Source organism: Oncorhynchus mykiss, chromosome 10 (assembly GCF_057628025.1).
Source record: "Oncorhynchus mykiss isolate SJ-2025 chromosome 10, ASM5762802v1, whole genome shotgun sequence".
Classification (NCBI taxonomy): domain Eukaryota; kingdom Metazoa; phylum Chordata; class Actinopteri; order Salmoniformes; family Salmonidae; genus Oncorhynchus; species Oncorhynchus mykiss.
This window is the reverse complement of record NC_143031.1, coordinates 2,818,154-2,838,014: the sequence shown is the minus strand read 5'-3', so window position 1 is coordinate 2,838,014 and position 19,861 is coordinate 2,818,154. Positions and strand designations below refer to the sequence as shown.

Genomic DNA, 19,861 nt, shown 5'->3' with positions numbered 1-19,861 from the left:
TTACCCTAACCTAGCCTGTACTCCAGGTGTTGTTTACCCTAACCTAGCCTGTACTCCAGGTGTTGTTTACCCTAACCTAGCCTGTACTGCGATGGTGTTGTTTACCCTAACCTAGCCTGTACTCCAGGCGTTGTTTACCCTAACCTAGCCTGTACTGCCATGGTGTTGTTTACCCTAACCTAGCCTGTACTGCCATGGTGTTGTTTACCCTAACCTAGCCTGTACTGCCATGGTGTTGTTTACCCTAACCTAGCCTGTACTGCCATGGTGTTGTTTACCCTAACCTAGCCTGTACTCCAGGTGTTGTTTACCCTAACCTAGCCTGTACTCCAGGTGTTGTTTACCCTAACCTAGCCTGTACTGCGATGGTGTTGTTTACCCTAACCTAGCCTGTACTGCCATGGTGTTGTTTACCCTAACCTAGCCTGTACTCCAGGTGTTGTTTACCCTAACCTAGCCTGTACTGCCATGGTGTTGTTTACCCTAACCTAGCCTGTACTCCAGGCGTTGTTTACCCTAACCTAGCCTGTACTGCCATGGTGTTGTTTACCCTAACCTAGCCTGTACTCCAGGTGTTGTTTACCCTAACCTAGCCTGTACTCCAGGCGTTGTTTACCCTAACCTAGCCTGTACTGCCATGGTGTTGTTTACCCTAACCTAGCCTGTACTCCAGGTGTTGTTTACCCTAACCTAGCCTGTACTCCAGGTGCAGTGTTTCCTAACCTACCCTGTACTCCAGGTGCAGTGTTTCCTAACCTACCCTGTACTCCTTGGAGAGCCTCTTCATCTTGTTGTTGAGCAGGAAGTAGACAGCCAGGGTGTGACAGGCTCTGTTGGTGAGCACAGCACTCAGCACCTCGCTGTGTTTGTAGCCCATCCTTTCTGTCATATGCAGTAATACCATGTGGTTGATCTCCTCAATGTGGATCCTAGAGAGACAGAGAGAGACGTTAGCCATCAGACCTATGTGTGTGTGTACCTGTTGAGGTAGGGTGCTCCAGTGTTAGCCAGTTGACCTGTGTGTGTACCTGTTGAGGTAGGGTGCTCCAGTGTTAGCGTTAGCCAGTTGTAGCCAGGAGTCAGACATGACCTGGTGGATGTTGGGTCTCTTAGCTGGATCTGGTTCTAACAGCTTCTTCATTAGACAGATGGCCGCTGTGGAGAGATAGGAGGGGAGAGGGGGAGAGATAGGAGGGGAGAGGGGGAGAGAGAGGAGGGGAGAGGGGGAGAGAGAGGATGGGAGAGGGGGAGAGAGAGGATGGGAGAGGGGGAGAGAGAGGAGGGGAGAGGGGGAGAGAGAGGAGGAGAGAGGGGGGGAGAGGGTGAGAGAGAGGAGGGGAGAGGGGGAGAGAGAGGAGGGGAGAGGGGGAGAGAGAGGAGGGGAGAGGAGGGGAGAGGAGGGGAGAGGGGGGGGGAGAGGGTGAGAGAGAGGAGGGGAGAGGAGAGGGGGAGAGAGAGGAGGGGGGAGGGGGAGAGAGAGGAGGGGAGAGGAGGAGAGAGGAGGAGAGAGGGGGGGAGAGGGTGAGAGAGAGGAGGGGAGAGGGGGAGAGAGAGGAGGGGAGAGGGGGAGAGAGAGGATGGGAGAGGGGGAGAGAGAGGAGGGGAGAGGGGGAGAGAGAGGAGGGGAGAGGGGGAGAGAGAGGAGGGGAGAGGAGGAGAGAGGAGGGGAGAGGAGGGGAGAGGGGGAGAGAGAGGAGGGGAGAGGGGGAGAGAGAGGAGGGGAGAGGGGGAGGGAGAGGGGGAGAGAGAGGAGGGGAGAGGGGGGGAGAAGAGGGGAGAGGGGAGGGGAGGGGGAGAGAGACAGAGAGGAGGGATGAGAGAGAGATATGGAGAGAGAGAGATGGAGAGAGAGAGTGATGGAGAGAGGAGGAGAGAGAGATGGAGAGGGAAAGAGATGGAGGGAGAGAGATAGAGAGAGAGATGGAGGGGAGAGGGGGAGAGAGAGACAGAGAGAGGAGGGGAGGGGAGAGGGGGAGAGAGAGAGAAATGGAAAGAGACAGAGTGAGAGAAGAGGGAATGGGGTGAGAATTTGTTAAAGCTACAATCTGGGATTTGAAAAACAAGAAAACAGCCGCCAGCCACTTGTTTTGGTTCATTTGTTTTCTGTGTCTGTCTCTGTGTGCTCGTCTCTGTGTGCTCGTCTCTGTGTGTACCTGTAGAGAGAGAGGGCGGAAGAGGGTTCATATCCTTGTCCACCATCTTCTGGTGCAGAGCCCTGAGACTGAAGGGCTCCACGGTGAAGGGAAGGCTGCCAGTCAGCATGGCGTACATGTTCACTCCTCTGTAAGGGACAACATGCACAGGAACGTTACACACCTGTGTACAACACTCACCCAGCCACTAATAAATGTCATAATAAATGAGTTCTAGTGAACTGGTTGAGAAGTGATCTCGTAGTTCGAATAGATGTCTTTACTGTTTACAGTCTAGAAGTATTTATTCTGACAGAGAAATAGGGTGTGTGAATGACATGAGACGTATTTGTTGTAAACGGTAGACATGAGACGTGTTTGTTGTAAACGGTAGACATGAGACGTGTTTGTTGTAAACGGTAGACATGAGACGTGTTTGTTGTAAACGGTAGACATGAGACGTGTTTGTTGTAAACGGTAGACATGAAATCTGTTCGTTGTAAACGGTAGACATGAGACGTGTTTGTTGTAAACGGTAGACATGAAATCTGTTTGTTGTAAACGGTAGACATGAGACGTGTTTGTTGTAAACGGTAGACATGAAATCTGTTCGTTGTAAACGGTAGACATGAGACGTATTTGTTGTAAACGGTAGACATGAGACGTGTTCGTTGTAAACGGTAGACATGAGACGTGTTTGTTGTAAACGGTAGACATGAAATCTGTTTGTTGTAAACGGTAGACATGAGACGTATTTGTTGTAAACGGTAGACATGAAATCTGTTTGTTGTAAACGGTAGACATGAGACGTATTTGTTGTAAACGGTAGACATGAAATCTGTTTGTTGTAAACGGTAGACATGAGACGTGTTTGTTGTAAACGGTAGACATGAGACGTATTTGTTGTAAACGGTAGACATGAGACGTGTTTGTTGTAAACGGTAGACATGAGACGTGTTTGTTGTAAACGGTAGACATGAAATCTGTTTGTTGTAAACGGTAGACATGAGACGTATTTGTTGTAAACGGTAGACATGAAATCTGTTTGTTGTAAACGGTAGACATGAGACGTGTTTGTTGTAAACGGTAGACATGAGACGTGTTTGTTGTAAACGGTAGACATGAGACGTGTTTGTTGTAAACGGTAGACATGAAATCTGTTTGTTGTAAACGGTAGACATGAGACGTGTTTGTTGTAAACGGTAGACATGAAATCTGTTTGTTGTAAACGGTAGACATGAGACGTGTTTGTTGTAAACGGTAGACATGAAATCTGTTTGTTGTAAACGGTAGACATGAAATCTGTTTGTTGTAAACGGTAGACATGAAATCTGTTTGTTGTAAACGGTAGACATGAGACGTATTTGTTGTAAACGGTAGACATGAAATCTGTTTGTTGTAAACGGTAGACATGAAATCTGTTTGTTGTAAACGGTAGACATGAAATCTGTTTGTTGTAAACGGTAGACATGAGACGTATTTGTTGTAAACGGTAGACATGAGACGTGTTCGTTGTAAACGGTAGACATGAGACGTGTTTGTTGTAAACGGTAGACATGAAATCTGTTTGTTGTAAACGGTAGACATGAGACGTATTTGTTGTAAACGGTAGACATGAAATCTGTTTGTTGTAAACGGTAGACATGAGACGTATTTGTTGTAAACGGTAGACATGAGACGTATTTGTTGTAAACGGTAGACATGAAATCTGTTTGTTGTAAACGGTAGACATGAGACGTATTTGTTGTAAACGGTAGACATGAGACGTGTTCGTTGTAAACGGTAGACATGAGACGTGTTTGTTGTAAACGGTAGACATGAGACATGTTTGTTGGAAACGGTAGACATGAAATCTGTTTGTTGTAAACGGTAGACATGAGACGTATTTGTTGTAAACGGTAGACATGAAATCTGTTAGTTGTAAACGGTAGACATGAAATCTGTTCGTTGTAAACGGTAGAAATGAAATCTGTTCGTTGTAAACGGTAGACATGAAATCTGTTTGTTGTAAACGGTAGACATGAAATCTGTTCGTTGTAAACGGTAGACATGAAATCTGTTCGTTGTAAACGGTAGACATGAGACGTATTTGTTGTAAACGGTAGACATGAAATCTGTTTGTTGTAAACGGTAGACATGAGACGTATTTGTTGTAAACGGTAGACATGAAATCTGTTTGTTGTAAACGGTAGACATGAGACGTGTTTGTTGTAAACGGTAGACATGAAATCTGTTTGTTGTAAACGGTAGACATGAGACGTGTTTGTTGTAAACGGTAGACATGAGACGTGTTTGTTGTAAATGGTAGACATGAGACGTATTTGTTGTAAACGGTAGACATGAGACGTGTTTGTTGTAAACGGTAGACATGAAATCTGTTAGTTGTAAACGGTAGACATGAGACGTGTTTGTTGTAAACGGTAGACATGAAATCTGTTTGTTGTAAACGGTAGACATGAGACGTATTTGTTGTAAACGGTAGACATGAAATCTGTTTGTTGTAAACGGTAGACATGAGACGTATTTGTTGTAAACGGTAGACATGAGACGAGTTTGTTGTAAACGGTAGACATGAAATCTGTTCGTTGTGAACGGTAGACATGAGACGTGTTTGTTGTAAACGGTAGACATGAAATCTGTTCGTTGTAAACGGTAGACATGAAATCTGTTCGTTGTGAACGGTAGACATGAGACGTATTTGTTGTAAACGGTAGACATGAGACGTATTTGTTGTAAACGGTAGACATGAGACGTGTTTGTTGTGAACGGTAGACATGAGACGTGTTTGTTGTAAACGGTAGACATGAAATCTGTTTGTTGTAAACGGTAGACATGAAACGCGTTCGTTGTAAACGGTAGACATGAGACGTATTTGTTGTAAACGGTAGACATGAAACGCGTTTGTTGTAAACGGTAGACATGAGACGTGTTTGTTGTAAACGGTAGACATGAAATCTGTTTGTTGTAAACGGTAGACATGAAATCTGTTTGTTGTAAACGGTAGACATGAAATCTGTTTGTTGTAAACGGTAGACATGAGACGTATTTGTTGTAAACGGTAGACATGAAACGTGTTTGTTGTAAACGGTAGACATGAGACGTGTTTGTTGTAAACGGTAGACATGAAATCTGTTTGTTGTAAACGGTAGACATGAGACGTGTTTGTTGTAAACGGTAGACATGAAATCTGTTTGTTGTAAACGGTAGACATGAGACGTGTTTGTTGTAAACGGTAGACATGAAATCTGTGCGTTGTAAACTGTTGTGTATAAAACCTGTCAGTTGTATAGTTTATGTACTCAAATCAAATGTTATTCGTCACATACACATGGTTAGCAGATGTTAATGCGAGTGTAGCTAAATGCTTGTGCTTCTAGTTCCGACCGTGCAGTAATAACCAACGAGTAACCTAACAATTAAGAAATAACACGTAAAAAAACAGAACAGTGCATACTCACATGGACCAGACGTCCACCTTGGGGCCGTACTTCTTGCGGGACAGTAGTTCTGGAGCAGCGTAGGCTGGACTCCCGCACTGCGTACTGAACGGATCTGAGTAACCCAGGATCCCTGCACAGTTACTGAGACCAAAATCTACAGGGGAGGAGACAGGTTCTGAATGTCATTTAGGTGTTCTTGAAAGAGGGAGAGCTAGTAACAACATAAAGACAGAACTAGTTAGAAAGGTGGAAAAACAAGGACATTTCTAAGTGACCCCAAACTTTTGAACGGTAGTGTATATTATCTGTTATTAATGAGCTGTTTGGTTTTATAATGTATATTATCTGTTATTAATGAGCTGTTTGGTTTTATAATGTATATTATCTGTTATTACTGAGCTGTTTGGTTTTATAATGTATATTATCTGTTATTAATGAGCTGTTTTGTTTTATAATGTATATTATCTGTTATTAATGAGCTGTTTGGTTTTATAATGTATATTATCTGTTATTACTGAGCTGTTTGGTTTTATAATGTATATTATCTGTTATTACTGAGCTGTTTGGTTTTATAATGTATATTATCTGTTATTAATGAGCTGTTTGGTTTTATAATGTATATTATCTGTTATTACTGAGCTGTTTGGTTTAATAATGTATATTATCTGTTATTACTGAGCTGTTTGGTTTTATAATGTATATTATCTGTTATTACTGAGCTGTTTGGTTTTATAATGTATATTATCTGTTATTAATGAGCTGTTTGGTTTTATAATGTATATTATCTGTTATTACTGAGCTGTTTGGTTTTATAATGTATATTATCTGTTATTAATGAGCTGTTTGGTTTTATAATGTATATTATCTGTTATTACTGAGCTGTTTGGTTTTATAATGTATATTATATGGTATTAATGAGCTGTTTGGTTCTATAATGTATATTATCTGTTATTAATGAGCTGTTTGGTTCTATAATGTATATTATCTGTTATTAATGAGCTGTTTGGTTCTATAATGTATATTATCTGTTATTAATGAGCTGTTTGGTTTTATAATGTATATTATCTGTTATTACTGAGCTGTTTGGTTCTATAATGTATATTATCTGTTATTAATGAGCTGTTTGGTTCTATAATGTATATTATATGGTATTAATGAGCTGTTTGGTTTTATAATGTATATTATCTGTTATTAATGAGCTGTTTGGTTCTATAATGTATATTATCTGTTATTAATGAGCTGTTTGGTTCTATAATGTATATTATCTGTTATTAATGAGCTGTTTGGTTTTATAATGTATATTATCTGTTATTACTGAGCTGTTTGGTTTTATAATGTATATTATCTGTTATTAATGAGCTGTTTGGTTTTATAATGTATATTATCTGTTATTAATGAGCTGTTTGGTTTTATAATGTATATTATCTGTTATTACTGAGCTGTTTGGTTTTATAATGTATATTATATGGTATTAATGAGCTGTTTGGTTCTATAATGTATATTATCTGTTATTAATGAGCTGTTTGGTTTTATAATGTATATTATCTGTTATTAATGAGCTGTTTGGTTTTATAATGTATATTATCTGTTATTAATGAGCTGTTTGGTTTTATAATGTATATTATCTGTTATTAATGAGCTGTTTGGTTTTATAATGTATATTATCTGTTATTAATGAGCTGTTTGGTTTTATAATGTATATTATCTGTTTATTAATGAGCTGTTTGGTTTTATAATGTATATTATCTGTTATTAATGAGCTGTTTGGTTTTATAATGTATATTATCTGTTATTAATGAGCTGTTTGGTTTTATAATGTATATTATCTGTTATTACTGAGCTGTTTGGTTTTATAATGTACATTATCTGTTATTAATGAGCTGTTTGGTTTTATAATGTATATTATCTGTTATTAATGAGCTGTTTGGTTTTATAATGTATATTATCTGTTATTAATGAGCTGTTTGGTTCTATAATGTATATTATATGTTATTAATGAGCTGTTTGGTTTAATAATGTATATTATCTGTTATTAATGAGCTGTTTGGTTTTATAATGTATATTATCTGTTATTAATGAGCTGTTTGGTTTTATAATGTATATTATCTGTTATTAATGAGCTGTTTGGTTTTATAATGTATATTATCTGTTATTAATGAGCTGTTTGGTTTTATAATGTATATTATCTGTTATTAATGAGCTGTTTGGTTTTATAATGTATATTATCTGTTATTAATGAGCTGTTTGGTTTTATAATGTATATTATCTGTTATTAATGAGCTGTTTGGTTCTATAATGTATATTATATGGTATTAATGAGCTGTTTGGTTCTATAATGTATATTATCTGTTATTAATGAGCTGTTTGGTTTTATAATGTATATTATCTGTTATTAATGAGCTGTTTGGTTTTATAATGTATATTATCTGTTATTAATGAGCTGTTTGGTTTTATAATGTATATTATCTGTTATTAATGAGCTGTTTGGTTTTATAATGTATATTATCTGTTATTAATGAGCTGTTTGGTTTTATAATGTATATTATATGGTATTAATGAGCTGTTTGGTTTTATAATGTATATTATCTGTTATTAATGAGCTGTTTGGTTTTATAATGTATATTATCTGTTATTAATGAGCTGTTTGGTTTTATAATGTATATTATCTGTTTATTACTGAGCTGTTTGGTTTTATAATGTATATTATCTGTTATTACTGAGCTGTTTGGTTTTATAATGTATATTATCTGTTATTAATGAGCTGTTTGGTTTTATAATGTATATTATCTGTTATTAATGAGCTGTTTGGTTTTATAATGTATATTATCTGTTATTAATGAGCTGTTTGGTTTTATAATGTATATTATCTGTTATTAATGAGCTGTTTGGTTTTATAATGTATATTATCTGTTATTAATGAGCTGTTTGGTTTTATAATGTATATTATCTGTTATTAATGAGCTGTTTGGTTTTATAATGTATATTATCTGTTATTAATGAGCTGTTTGGTTTTATAATGTATATTATCTGTTATTACTGAGCTGTTTGGTTTTATAATGTATATTATCTGTTATTAATGAGCTGTTTGGTTTTATAATGTATATTATCTGTTATTAATGAGCTGTTTGGTTTTATAATGTATATTATCTGTTATTACTGAGCTGTTTGGTTTTATAATGTATATTATCTGTTATTACTGAGCTGTTTGGTTTTATAATGTATATTATCTGTTATTACTGAGCTGTTTGGTTTTATAATGTATATTATCTGTTATTACTGAGCTGTTTGGTTTTATAATGTATATTATCGGTTATTAATGAGCTGTTTGGTTTTATAATGTATATTATAAACTGGCTGTTTTGAACTCTGAATTCTGATTGGCTGACAACCCATGGTATATCACACCGTATACCACGGGTATGACAAAACATGTATTTTTACTGCTGTAATTATGTTGGTAACCAGTTTATAACAACAATAAGGCACGGCTGCTGTAATTATGTTGGTAACCAGTTTATAAAAACAATAAGGCACGGCTGCTGTAATTATGTTGGTAACCAGTTTATAACAACAATAAGGCACGGCTGCTGTAATTATGTTGGTAACCAGTTTATAACAGCAATAAGGCACGGCTGCTGTAATTATGTTGGTAACCAGTTTATAACAACAATAAGGCACGGCTGCTGTAATTATGTTGGTAACCAGTTTATAACAGCAATAAGGCACGTTGTCTGTCTGTCTGACCCAGCTACTTGAGGCACCAGGATCTGTCTGAACCAGCCACTGGAGGCACCAGAGGTTCTGTCTGACCCAGCTACTGGAGGCATCAGGTTCTGTCTGAACCAGCCACTGGAGGCACCAGAGGTTCTGTCTGACCCAGCTACTGGAGGCACCAGAGGTTCTGTCTGACCCAGCTACTGGACACCAGAGGTTCTGTCTGACCCAGCTACTGTAGGCACCAGGTTCTGTCTGAACCAGCCACTGGAGGCACCAGAGGTTCTGTCTGACCCAGCTACTGGAGGCACCAGAGGTTCTGTCTGACCCAGCTACTGGACACCAGAGGTTCTGTCTGACCCAGCTACTGGAGGCACCAGGTTCTGTCTGAACCAGCCACTGGAGGCACCAGAGGTTCTGTCTGACCCAGCTACTGGAGGCACCAGAGGTTCTGTCTGACCCAGCTACTGGACACCCGAGGTTCTGTCTGACCCAGCTACTGTTGTTGTCATTTTCTGCCTGTTTGTTTAGCCTCTGCAGAAGATGACAACTTTTACACTCACACACACAGAGAGAACCAAAGCAGGGGTTGGTTCACACACACACACAGAACACAGACTGAAGGTTGGTTGGTTAACACAGACACAGAGACAGAGGAGGGTTGGTTAACAGAGACAGAGCAGGGTTGGTTAACACAGACACAGAGCAGGGTTGGTTAACAGAGAGACAGAGCAGGGTTGGTTGACACAGAGACAGAGGAGGGTTGGTTAACAGAGACAAAGCAGGGTTGGTTAACACAGAGACAGAGCAGGGTTGGTTAACACAGACACAGAGACAGAGGAGGGTTGGTTAACACAGAGACAGAGTAGGGTTGGTTAACACAGAGACAGAGGAGGGTTGGTTAACAGAGACAGAACAGGGTTGGTTAATTAAACAGTTGTACCTATGAGCTTGATGTGTTCCTGTTCATCCAACAGCAGGTTTTCAATTTTCAGGTCCCTGTGAGACAGACACACAGAGGTCAACACAGAACACAGAGGTCAACCTTATCAGCACAGTGACCACACACACACTGCGACCGACTGTCAATGTATGGTAGTGCATTAGTATAGTCTGATCACTCAGACTGTCCTCCCTACATTGTGTGTCTACGTGTGTGTGTGTGTGTGTGTGTGTGTGTGTATATGTGTCTACGTCTGTGTGTGTGTCTACCTGTGTGTGTGAGTGTCTATGTCTGTGTGTGTGTGTGTGTCTACCTGTGAGTGTGTGTGTGTGTGTGTCTACCTGTGTGAGTGTGTGTGTGTGTCTACCTGTGTGTGTGTGTGTGTCTCCCTCTACCTGTGTGTGTGTGTGTCTATGTGTGTGTGTGTGTGTGTGTGTCTATGTCTGTGTGTGTGTGTGTCTATGTCTGTGTGTGTGTGTGTCTATGTCTGTGTGTGTGTGTGTCTATGTCTGTGTGTGTGTCTATGTCTGTGTGTGTGTCTACCTGTGTGTGTGTCTCCCTCTACCTGTGTGTGTGTCTACCTGTGTGTGTGTGTGTCTCCCTCTACCTGTGTGTGTGTGTGTGTCTCCCTCTACCTGTGTGTGTGTGTGTGTGTGTGTACCTGTGCACCACTCCAGCTCTGTGCAGATGTTCCACAGCCATCACCAGCTGCCGTACGTATTTCTGAGTCTCTCTCTCGTCCAGCTTCTTCTTATCGTAGATCCGGTTCATGAGGTTTCCTCCAGGACACAACTCCATCACCAGGTAGTAACTGATGATAACAGAACACAACTCCATCACCAGGTAGTAACTGATGATAACAGATGACAGAACACAACTCCATCACCAGGGAGTAACTGATGATGACAGGACACAACTCCATCACCAGGTAGTAACTGATGATAACAGAACACAACTCCATCACCAGGTAGTAACTGATGATAACAGATGACAGGACACAACTCCATCACCAGGGAGTAACTGATGATGACAGGACACAACTCCATCACCAGGTAGTAACTGATGATAACAGAACACAACTCCATCACCAGGTAGTAACTGATGATAACATAACACAACTCCATCACCAGGTAGTAACTGATGATAACAGAACACAACTCCATCACCAGGTAGTAACTGATGATAACAGAACACAACTCCATCACCAGGTAGTAACTGATGATAACAGAACACAACTCCATCACCAGGTAGTAACTGATGATAACAGAACACAACTCCATCACCAGGTAGTAACTGATGATAACAGATGACAGAACACAACTCCATCACCAGGAAGTAACTGATGATAACAGATGACAGGACACAACTCCATCACCAGGTAGTAACTGATGATAACAGATGACAGGACACAACTCCATCACCAGGGAGTAACTGATGATGACAGGACACAACTACATCACCAGGTAGTAACTGATGATAACAGAACACAACTCCATCACCAGGTAGTAACTGATGACAACAGAACACAACTCCATCACCAGGTAGTAACTGATGATAACAGAACACAACTCCATCACCAGGTAGTAACTGATGATAACAGAACACAACTCCATCACCAGGTAGTAACTGATGATAACAGATGACAGGACACAACTCCATCACCAGGTAGTAACTGATGATAACAGAACACAACTCCATCACCAGGAGGCTGATGATAACAGAACACAACTCCATCACCAGGTAGTAACTGATGATAACAGGACACAACTCCATCACCAGGTAGTAACTGATGATAACAGAACAACTCCATCACCAGGTAGTAACTGATGATAACAGAACACAACTCCATCACCAGGTAGTAACTGATGATAACAGAACACAACTCCATCACCAGGTAGTAACTGATGATAACAGAACACAACTCCATCACCAGGTAGTAACTGATGATAACAGGACACAACTCCATCACCAGGTAGTAACTGATGATGACAGATGACAGGACACAACTCCATCACCAGGTAGTAACTGATGATAACAGGACACAACTCCATCACCAGGTAGTAACTGATGATGACAGAACACAACTCCATCACCAGGTAGTAACTGATGATAACAGAACACAACTCCATCACCAGGTAGTAACTGATGATGACAGAACACAACTCCATCACCAGGTAGTAACTGATGATAACAGAACACAACTCCATCACCAGGTAGTAACTAATGATAACAGAACACAACTCCATCACCAGGAGGCTGATGATAACAGAACACAACTCCATCACCAGGTAGTAACTGATGATAACAGATGACAGGACACAACTCCATCACCAGGTAGTAACTGATGATGACAGAATACAACTCCATCACCAGGTAGTAACTGATGATAACAGAACACAACTCCATCACCAGGTAGTAACTGATGATAACAGATGACAGGAAACAACTCCATCGCCAGGTAGTAACTGACGATAACAGATGACAGGACACAACTCCATCACCAGGTAGTAACTGATGATAACAGATGACAGGACACAACGCCATCACCAGGTAGTAACTGATGATGACAGAACAACTCCATCACCAGGTAGTAACTGATGATAACAGAACAACTCCATCACCAGGTAGTAACTGATGATAACAGAACACAACTCCATCACCAGGTAGTAACTGATGATAACAGAACACAACTCCATCACCAGGTAGTAACTGATGATTACAGAACAACTCCATCACCAGGTAGTAACTGATGATAACAGAACAACTCCATCACCAGGTAGTAACTGATGATGACAGAGCACAACTCCATCACCAGGTAGTAACTGATGATAACAGGACACAACTCCATCACCAGGTAGTAACTGATGATAACAGAACAACTCCATCACCAGGTAGTAACTGATGATGACAGAACACAACTCCATCACCAGGTAGTAACTGATGATAACAGGACACAACTCCATCACCAGGTAGTAACTGATGATAACAGGACACAACTCCATCACCAGGTAGTAACTGATGATAACAGAACACAACTCCATCACCAGGAGGCTGATGATAACAGAACACAACTCCATCACCAGGTCGTATCTGATGATAGTATGCCCAGTAGTCTATTGTATAGTATAATATAGTATAGTACCTGTTCTCAGTCTCCAGTATGTCCAGTATAGTATAATATAGTATAGTACTTGTTCTCAGTCTCCAGTACGTCAAGTAGTATATAGTATAGTATAGTACCTGTTCTCAGTCTCCAGTATGTCCAGTATAGTATAGTATAGTACCTATTCTCAGTCTCCAGTATGTCCAGTATAATATAGTATAGTACCTGTTCTCAGTCTCCAGTGTGTCCAGTATAGTATAATATAGTATAGTACCTGTTCTCAGTCTCCAGTATGTCCAGTATAGTATAATATAGTATAGTATCTGTTCTCAGTCTCCAGTATGTCCAGTATAGTATAATATAGTATAGTATAGTACTTGTTCTCAGTCTCCAGTACGTCCAGTATAGTATAGTATAGTATAGTACTTGTTCTCAGTCTCCAGTACGTCCAGTATAGTATAGTATAGTATAGTACCTATTCTCAGTCTCCAGTAGGTCCGGTATAGTATAGTACCTATTCTCAGTCTCCAGCATGTCCAGTATAGTATAGTACCTATTCTGAGTCTCCAGTATGTCCAGTATAGTATAGTATAGTATAGTATAGTACCTGTTGTCAGTCTCCAGTATGTCCAGTATAGTATAGTACCTATTCTGAGTCTCCAGTATGTCCAGTATAGTATAGTATAGTATAGTATAGTATAGTACCTGTTGTCAGTCTCCAGTATGTCCAGTATAGTATAGTATAGTACCTGTTCTCAGTCTCCAGTATGTCCAGCAGCTGGGTGATGTTGGGATGTCTGATCATCTGTTGGATTTGACCTTCTCTACGTAGGTTCTTAGTCACGTAAGAGTCCTTCTTCGCCTTCCTCTTATCGATCACCTTTACCGCGACCTGGGACAGGGAGGAGGTGGGGGGAGTGAGAAAAAAATACACAAATCAGTCTAGATTCTGGCTGCGTTTCAAACTCATTAAAGACACTCTATCCTACCCTCGCATCTTGCCCTTGGGGGAATCCCCGCGGCCATATTTGTCGTCGGTCCAAATGATTAGCCAAGCAAGGGAAGTTTGCAATGTAAGCCGCCCAGCTTTTTGCAAGTGTTTGTGAGTGTACAATTACGTTCACTTCACTTAATTTGCTAGCTATCATAAAGTAGGCAGGCTAACGTTAGTTAGCTAATTAATTTGCTAGCTATCATAAAGTAGGCAGGCTAACGTTAGTTAGCTAATTAATTTGCTAGCTATCATAAAGTAGGCAGGCTAACGTTAGTTAGCTAATTAATTTGCTAGCTATCATAAAGTAGGCAGGCTAACGTTAGTTAGCTAATTAATTTGCTAGCTATCATAAAGTAGGCAGGCTAACGTTAGTTAGCTAATTAATTTGCTAGCTATCATAAAGTAGGCAGGCTAACGTTAGTTAGCTAATTAATTTGCTAGCTATCATACAGTAGGCATCTATTAATAATGATATATCTAATATAATTATTAATAGATGTAGACATGCAATTATAATTGGCTGTAGAGCATATAAAAGCACCCACAAGCTACCAGTGGCAGAAAACACAATCGTCACGGGACGAACAAGTGAAACATTTCCGGCCAAGGGCGGTCCATTTAAAATGAATTCTTGGGATGAGGGGAAAGGGTGTGTCTTTTAAGGACAGCCTGACCTCTCTACTCTCTGAGACAGCCCAACCTCTCTACTCTCTGAGACAGCCCGACCTCTCTACTCTCTGAGACAGCCCGACCTCTCTACTCTCTGAGACAGCTCGACCTCTCTACTCTCTGAGACAGCCCCCGACCTCTCTACTCTCTGAGACAGCCCGACCTCTCTACTCTCTGAGACAGCCCGACCTCTCTACTCTCTGAGACAGCCCGACCTCTCTACTCTCTGAGACAGCCCGACCTCTCTACTCTCTGAGACAGCCCGACCTCTCTACTCTCTGAGACAGCCCGACCTCTCCACTCTCTGAGACAGCCCGACCTCTCTACTCTCTGAGACAGCCCGACCTCTCCACTCTCTGAGACAACCCGACCTCTCTACTCTCTGAGACAGCCCGACCTCTCAACTCTCTGAGACAGCCCGACCTCTCTACTCTCTGAGACAGCCCGACCTCTCTACTCTCTGAGACAGCCCGACCTCTCTACTCTCTGAGACAGCCCGACCTCTCTACTCTCTGAGACAGCCCGACCTCTCTACTCTCTGAGACAGCCCGACCTCTCTACTCTCTGAGACAGCCCGACCTCTCTACTCTCTGAGACAGCCCGACCTCTCTACTCTCTGAGACAGCCCGACCTCTCTACTCTCTGAGACAGCCCGAACTCGCCACTCTCTGAGACAGCCCAACCTCTCTACTCTCTGAGACAGCCCGACCTCTCTGCTCTCTGAGACAGCCCGACCTCTCCACTCTCTGAGACAGCCCGACCTCGCCACTCTCTGACACAGCCCGACCTCGCCACTCTCTGAGACAGCCCGACCTCTCTACTCTCTGAGACAGCCTGACCTCTCTACTCTCTGAGATATAGTAACATGTCCTATCGTGGTCTGTCTCAACTTCCTGTATATAGTAACCTGTCCTGGTCTGTCTCAACTTCCTGTATATAGTAACCTGTCCTGGTCTGTCTCAACGTCCTGTATATAGTAACCTGTCCTGGTCTGTCTCAGCTTCCTGATTATAGTATCCTGTCCTGGTCTGTCTCAACTTCCTGTATATAGTAACCTGTCCTGGTCTGTCTCAACTTCCTGTATATAGTAACCTGTCCTGGTCTGTCTCAACTTCCTGTATTTAGTAACCTGTCCTGGTCTGTCTCAACTCCCTGTATATAGTAACCTGTCCTGGTCTGTCTCAACTCCCTGTATATAGTAACCTGTCCTGGCCTGGGTTTGTCTCCACTCCCTGTATATAGTAACCTGTCCTGGTCTGTCTCAACTTCCTGTATATAGTAACCTGTCCTGGTCTGTCTCAACTTCCTGTATATGGTAACCTGTCCTGGTCTGTCTCAACGTCCTGTATATAGTAACCTGTCCTGGTCTGTCTCAGCTTCCTGTATATAGTATCCTGTCCTGGTCTGTCTCAACTTCCTGTATATAGTAACCTGTCCTGGTCTGTCTCAACTTCCTGTATATAGTAACCTGTCCTGGTCTGTCTCCACTTCCTGTATATAGTAACCTGTCCTGGTCTGTCTCAACTTCCTGTATTTAGTAACCTGTCCTGGTCTGTCTCAACTCCCTGTATATAGTAACCTGTCCTGGTCTGTCTCAACTTCCTGTATATAGTAACCTGTCCTGGTCTGTCTCCACTTCCTGTATATAGTAACCTGTCCTGGTCTGTCTCAACTTCCTGTATTTAGTAACCTGTCCTGGTCTGTCTCAACTCCCTGTATATAGTAACCTGTCCTGGTCTGTCTCAACTTCCTGTATATAGTAACCTGTCCTGGTCTGTCTCCACTTCCTGTATATAGTAACCTGTCCTGGTCTGTCTCAACTCCCTGTATATAGTAACCTGTCCTGGTCTGTCTCCACTTTCTGTATATAGTAACCTGTCCTGGTCTGTCTCCACTCCCTGTATATAGTAACCTGTCCTGGTCTGTCTCCACTTCCTGTATATAGTAACCTGGCCTGGCCTGGGTTTGTCTCAACTTCCTGTATATAGTAACCTGTCCTGGTCTGTCTCAACTTCCTGTATATAGTAACCTGTCCTGGTCTGTCTCAACTCCCTGTATATAGTAACCTGTCCTGGTCTGTCTCCACTTCCTGTATATAGTAACCAGTCCTGGCCTGGGTTTGTCTCCACTCCCTGTATATAGTATATAGTAACCTGTCCTGGTCTGTCTCCACTTCCTGTATATAGTAACCTGTCCTGGCCTGGGTTTGTCTCAACTTCCTGTATATAGTAACCTGTCCTGGTCTGTCTCAACTTCCTGTATATAGTAACCTGTCCTGGTCTGTCTCCAATCCCTGTATATAGTAACCTGTCCTAGTCTGTCTCCACTTCCTGTATATAGTAACCTGTCCTGGTCTGTCTCCACTCCCTGTATATAGTAACCTGTCCTGGTCTGTCTCCACTTTCTGTATATAGTAACCTGTCCTGGTCTGTCTCCACTCCCTGTATATAGTAACCTGTCCTGGTCTGTCTCCACTTCCTGTATATAGTAACCAGTCCTGGCCTGGGTTTGTCTCCACTCCCTGTATATAGTATATAGTAACCTGTCCTGGTCTGTCTCCACTTCCTGTATATAGTAACCTGTCCTGGTATGTCTCCATGACTTCCTGTATACAGTAACCTGTCCTGGTCTGTCTCCAATCCCTGTATATAGTAACCTGTCCTGGTCTGTCTCCACTTCCTGTATATAGTAACCTGTCCTGGTCTGTCTCCACTCCCTGTATATAGTAACCTGTCCTGGTCTGTCTCCACTTCCTGTATATAGTAATCTGTCCTGGTTTCTCATACTATAGCAGCACAGCGTGTGTTCATTAGGAGAGTTGTGTCTTTGTGGCAGATGGAAGACATTAACAAACCATGTGGCTGCCCTTCCTCACATTTAACAGCCCAGTGGCCACGCAACACACGCACGCACACACACACACACACACACACACACACACACACACACACACACACACACACACACACACACACACACACACAGGGACCTGCACAAATGTAGACTGTATGCCACAGGCCTAATGAGGTCTTTCTCAGTTAATTACAACAAACAGCAGATTATGAGACATTGAGACCTCCCACTGTCAAAACCCCACTACCTCCCACTGTCAAAACCCCACTACCTCCCACTGTCAAAACCCCACTACCTCCCACTGTCAAAACCCCACTACCTCCCACTGTCAAAACCCCACTACCTCCCACTGTCAAAACCCCACTACCTCCCACTGTCAAAACCCCACTACCTCCCACTGTCAAAACCCCACTACCTCCCACTGTCAAAACCCCACTACCTCCCACTGTCAAAACCCCACTACCTCCCACTGTCAAAACCCCAATACCTCCCACTGTCAAAACCCCACTACCTCCCACTGTCAAAACCCCACTACCTCCCACTGTCAAAACCCCACTACCTCCACTACCTCCCACTGTCAAAACCCCACTACCTCCCACTGTCAAAACCCCACTACCTCCCACTGTCAAAACTCCACTACCTCCCACTGTCAAAACCCCATTACCTCCCACTGTCTCAATCCCACTACCTCCCACTGTCTCAATCCCACTACCTCCCACTGTCTCAATCCCACAACCTCCCACTGTCTCAATCCCACTACCTCCCACAGTCTCAATCCCACTACCTCCACTACCTCCCACTGTCAAAACTCCACTACCTCCCACTGTCAAAATCCCACTACCTCCACTACCTCCCACTTTCAAAACCCCACTACCTCCACTACCTCCCACTGTCAAAACCCCACTATCTCCACTACCTCCCACTGTCAAAACCCCACTACCGCCCACTGTCAAAATCCCACTACCTCTCACTATCTAAATCCCACTACCACCCACTGTCTCAATCCCACTACCTCCACAACCTCCCACTGTCTCATTCCCACTACCTCCCACTGTCTCAATCCCACTACCTCCCACTGTCTCAATCCCACTACCTCCACAACCTCCCACTGTCTCAATCCCACTACCTCCACTACCTCCCACTGTCTCAATCCCACTACCTCCCACTGTCTCAATCCCACTACCTCCACAACCTCCCACTGTCTCAATCCCACTACCTCCACTACCTCCCACTGTCTCAATCCCACTACCTCCCACTGTCTCAATCCCACTACCTCCACTACCTCTCACTGTCTCAATCCCACTACCTCCCACTGTCTCAATCCCACTACCTCCCACTGTCTCAATCCCACTACCTCCACTACGTCCCACTGTCAAAACCCCACTACCTCCACTACCTCCCACTGTCAAAACCCCACTATCTCCACTACCTCCCACTGTCAAAACCCCACTACCTCCCACTGTCAAAATCCCACTACCTCTCACTATCTAAATCCCACTACCACCCACTGTCTCAATCCCACTACCTCCACAACCTCCCACTGTCTCATTCCCACTACCTCCCACTGTCTCAATCCCACTACCTCCCACTGTCTCAATCCCACTACCTCCACAACCTCCCACTGTCTCAATCCCACTACCTCCACTACCTCCCACTGTCTCAATCCCACTACCTCCCACTGTCTCAATCCCACTACCTCCACAACCTCCCACTGTCTCAATCCCACTACCTCCACTACCTCCCACTGTCTCAATCCCACTACCTCCCACTGTCTCAATCCCACTACCTCCACTACCTCTCACTGTCTCAATCCCACTACCTCCCACTGTCTCAATCCCACTACCTCCCACTGTCTCAATCCCACTACCTCCACTACGTCCCACTGTCAAAACCCCACTACCTCCACTACCTCCCACTGTCAAAATCCCACTACCTCCACTACCTCCCACTGTCAAAACCCCACTACCTCCACTACCTCCCACTGTCAAAATCCCACTACCTCCACTACCTCCC

General features: G+C 42.7%; 1 protein-coding gene across 1 annotated transcript in view; it reads right to left on the bottom strand.

The window, feature by feature from the left end:
* Positions 1-19,861, bottom strand: part of LOC110534818 (hormonally up-regulated neu tumor-associated kinase homolog A-like) — a 43,843-nt gene that overhangs the window by 10,995 nt on the left and 12,987 nt on the right. The window contains exons 2-8 of the mRNA XM_090188587.1: positions 14,082-14,224; positions 10,891-11,040; positions 10,230-10,285; positions 5,591-5,726; positions 2,154-2,281; positions 1,029-1,155; positions 761-929 (exon numbers count right to left, since the gene is read on the bottom strand). Coding sequence (XP_090044713.1) covers positions 761-929; positions 1,029-1,155; positions 2,154-2,281; positions 5,591-5,726; positions 10,230-10,285; positions 10,891-11,040; positions 14,082-14,224 — 909 coding nt within the window. The remainder of the gene's footprint in view (positions 1-760; positions 930-1,028; positions 1,156-2,153; positions 2,282-5,590; positions 5,727-10,229; positions 10,286-10,890; positions 11,041-14,081; positions 14,225-19,861) is intronic.